Source organism: Limulus polyphemus, unplaced genomic scaffold, assembly GCF_000517525.1.
Source record: "Limulus polyphemus unplaced genomic scaffold, Limulus_polyphemus-2.1.2 Scaffold1884, whole genome shotgun sequence".
Lineage (NCBI taxonomy): Eukaryota > Metazoa > Arthropoda > Merostomata > Xiphosura > Limulidae > Limulus > Limulus polyphemus.
This window is the reverse complement of record NW_013667494.1, coordinates 71,339-75,785: the sequence shown is the minus strand read 5'-3', so window position 1 is coordinate 75,785 and position 4,447 is coordinate 71,339. Positions and strand designations below refer to the sequence as shown.

At 34.5% G+C, this 4,447-nt stretch overlaps 1 protein-coding gene across 1 annotated transcript in view; it reads right to left on the bottom strand.

The window, feature by feature from the left end:
- Positions 1-4,447, bottom strand: part of LOC106465249 (putative epidermal cell surface receptor) — a 30,282-nt gene that overhangs the window by 19,550 nt on the left and 6,285 nt on the right. The window contains 2 exon segments of the mRNA XM_022393119.1: positions 906-1,190; positions 2,749-2,997. Of these exon segments, the coding sequence (XP_022248827.1) occupies positions 906-1,190; positions 2,749-2,997 (534 nt within the window).

The window sequence follows — 4,447 nt, the reverse complement described above, 5'->3', positions numbered from 1 at the left end:
TAGGTAATAAACTATGTTGTTGTTCGTCTGTAGTTAAATAGGTAATAAACTATGCTGTCGATCACTTGTAGTTAAATAGGTAATAAACTATGCTATTGATCACCTGTAGTTAAATAGGTAATAAACTATGCTGTCGATCACCTGTAGTTAAATAGGTAGTAAACTATGCTGTCGATCACCTGTAGTTGAATAGGTAGTAAACTATGCTATTGATCATCTGTACTTAAATAGGTAATAAACTATGCTGTCGATCACCTGTAGTTGAATAGGTAATAAACTATGCTATTGATCACCTGTAGTTAAATAGGTAGTAAACTATGCTGTCAATCACCTGTAGTTAAATAGGTAATAAACTATGTTGTTGTTCGTCTGTAGTTAAATAGGTAGTAAACTATGCTGTCGATCACTTGTAGTTAAATAGGTAATAAACTATGCTATTGATCACCTGTAGTTAAATAGGTAATAAACTATGCTGTCGATCACCTGTAGTTGAATAGGTAGAAAACAATGTTGTTGTTCGTCTGTAGCTAAAAGGGGTAGAAAAGTATATTTTTTACAGTAGCTTAAAGGTTTTATCGGCTTAAAGCCTGAAGGTTTCGAATATTAGACAACGAGTCTGATATACAGATAAACTTATGACTCAGAAAGGAGATTAGAACATAACACCCATCAGGTGGCAGCACTGTCGTAAAAGTAAATGGCTACCGAAAAGGGGAAAATAAATTTGAGTTTTGTATGTAGTTTGGCATAGTGGTACAGAGATACAATCCTCGGTTAGACAGATACAGTTAGTAAATCGGATTATTACAATAAATTGTTACATTACAAATCTGGGGGATTAACGTGTACGTGAAAGTGGTCCTTCTGTTATGTCTGTAATATTGTTCTGTAATTTATTCACTTACTATTCACAGCATTATTACAGACAATGTAGGGACACAGGCAAGGATCATCTGGATTGATCATAACGGGCTGTGGGCAGTCTGGACTAGGCTGAAGGGCATCGGCTGGGATTGGTGGACACCCTCCTTCACATTTGACCATTGTTGAACCTTTGGAATTCAAAACGCAAGTGCACACTCTTCGTTTACAGCCTGATTCTAGTTCCCATGTGTCACCCAGCTGGTGGTGTACTCCATCTTCTGATGTACACATAGCATGTGATGGCGGAGTTGGTAAAGCAGGGGGTTCTGAAACAGAAACCAGCGTTATCTAAAAACACAAAACAAAGCTGACTGACGAATACACTTTTTAATGGAATAATAATATAATGGTTTTAATCATACCTACCACTTTTTCTCTTAATTAATGTGATCAAAACCTCGAGAGTGAAAAACGGTGAACTTTATAAAATGCAAACCAGCATTAAACAAGAAGTTGTTACAGGAATTGTTACTATCTTCTACACCAGTAAAAACTTTAAATATTGCACAAAAACACATGCTAAAGTTTGTAATCTTATTTAAAAGCAAGCCAACAAAAATAGTTTTTTTTTCTCTCAAACTACGTGGATCTAATTTGACAAAAATTATCCTCACCCTAAAAATTAAGAGAACATTATTATGAGAACACTTATGTTCGATTTTTCAGCTGCTGAGAAGTCGTCGTTTTCGTGTCTGAGAAAGGTGTGCACAGACGGTTTATCAGGAATATTGTAATCGATTGTCATTAAACCAGTGAAATACAAAATACATTACCTCATATTAAGATCGATGTTAATTTAACCCAATGTGTGGGAATGTCCCTAGAAACCCCCCTGGACCCGTGTAATCAATAATCTATGTCTAAGATGCGGCTAATAAACCAGTTATAATTAATAGTGTATAACTAAGAAGTGGCTAATAAACCAGATATAATTAATAGTGTATAACTAAAAAGTGGCTAATAAACCAGTTATAATTAATAGTGTATAACTAAGAAGTGGCTAATAAACCAGTTATAATTAATAGTGTATAACTAAGAAGTGGCTAATAAACCAGTTATAATTAATAGTGTATAACTAAGAAGTGGCTAATAAACCAGTTATAATTAATAGTGTATAACTAAGAAGTGGCTAATAAACCTGTTATAATTAATAGTGTATAACTAAGAAGTGGCTAATAAACCAGTTATAATTAATAGTGTATAACTAAGAAGTGGCTAATAAACCAGATATCATATAATAAAAAAGAAGCAGAAGAAAGAACAAGAAATTCAAACTTTTTGCTATGATATTTACAGATATTCCCAGAACTTGTGACTCAGTCATTACACAGATATTGTTATAAAAGGAAACACTGTACAGTATTGTAAAGTTCTGATAACCTATTGAGGATATTTTTTAAATACCATTTCAACGAAAAATCCGAGCCATCCTTACACAGGCAGTGATACTGCCTGCCTGGTAATTAAGAAACGCCTAACAAACCAGTTATAGTTAATGTATAGCTAAGAAATACATTATTAATACTTCCCCTTACATAACTATACATAATTCATGTTATTTTGTGACCTATAGATAAAATTTGTTCTTCAAAGTATTCCAATATATGTTTAAGGGTTTTTATCCTCTCCTTCTCTAATGATTCTTTTATCTACACAAATAAAAATATTTTCACTGTGTTCTGTTTTAGGGATATTTTTGAGATTCATACTTAGCTGAAGACAAATGTTTTGGTCAATATAAAGTCCAAGCCAACAAGCCAGGTTTATGAACTATAATAAATCTTTATATGCATTTCAGCCAATAAGTTTTTTTTTTTTCCTTACCAGTCATTTTTTTCAATTCATCAATCTGGTCTCTACAATAGGGAATAGTACAACATGGATCATCTGGTGCCGGCCCCCACTTGCATTCTTCAAATCCTACGGTGTCTACGTAGATTTCACATCTGTCTTGACAGTAAATACGACCCTCTTCTCTGCACACACACTTCAACTCACAACCGTCGTAAAACACCTGCCCCAGATCGTAGTTCATATTGTGATGGAAGCATCCCTGGAAAACTCCCTGCACCTCTGTAGTCAAGAGAACAGTTTCCATGGTTGCATAATAAAGTCCAATAATGTTTTCATTGTACACTACTTTCAGTACAATATAATTTTTTACTGTATGAAATACAAATTTAATAACGGGGATTACTACACGCACACATACCTCTTTTTCTATATAGCTCTATGTGTTCCTTGTTCTTTGGTTATTTGTTTTCATGTATTCGCGCGTATCCGTCTTTAATTTTGAACTGTTTGATTGTTGGATTTCTCGCAAAGCTACACGAGTGCTATTTGCACAACCCGTCCCTAATTTTGGGCTACTATTGTCTGACCGAATAGTGGGATTTGACCACCGCCCTCATAACGCACCCACGGCTTGAAAGTGCGGAGCGCACTTTGTTTCCTGCGGTAACAAGACTCGAACCATGGACCCTTAAGTCCGCAATAGGCACGGGAAGATTATGTATATGTTACAGATCAAAACTTTAGAGTAAAGCTTGCGACTGTAGTTGTCTGTAAGTGTGTGTGTTTTTTGCTTCATAGACTAACACCCTGACTTTTACGGAGCTTAACTTATTTTATTCCAGTCGGATCATTAAGTTTTGATGCTGTTAACTTTCAAAAACAAACTAGAAATTGAAACATCTGCACACATTATCTAGAATACATGTATATATGTATTTATTTAAAGACCATTAACAAGGTTATGCATGGAGCTAATTAATTGCTTGCATATTACAAATACTTTCAGATAATTAATTTATTTACTATTAAATTGTTTTTCAACACCAGAACTGATAAGCCTTTCTTGTTCAGTGTGGTTATAGGTTCAACATTCACGAAGTTATTAAACAATTGAGTTACCAAAACGGTCACATTACATGGCTTTCCTGTCCATATAAGCCCAGAAATCATTGAAGAGAGAACAAGGTTCTTAAGTCTGCCACAGGAGTGCGCATTAACGTAAAGTTTATTAGATCTTCGATCCAAACATTTTTTACAATTATGATGATGAAAATGTTTTTGATCTTTGAAATAAACGCTGACAATAAGTTTCTTATTTTCAACTGCTTTGGAATACAAATAAAATAAGTATAAAGGCGGTGATATGGGTAATGTGACATGGGACTACGAGATATCGTTTCCTAGATATTATATCTTTAACCTCTAATTCTAGGTCTGTTTTACTTTGGTGTACAGTTTTTACTTGGAGTTCAGCCTACGATGATTATTTTATAGAAAAATGTTCTATATCCAGTTTTGGTTGTTTGTAATTACACCCATCTCTAGTTTTGGTTGTTTGGATGTACTTACACCCATCTCTAGTTTTGGTTGGTTGGTTGTACTTACACCCATCTCTAGTTTTGGTTGTTGGTTGGTTGTACTTACACCCAACTCTAGTTTTGGTTGGTTGGTTGGTTGTACTTACACCCAACTCTAGTTTTGGTTGGTGGTTGGTTGTACTTACACCCAA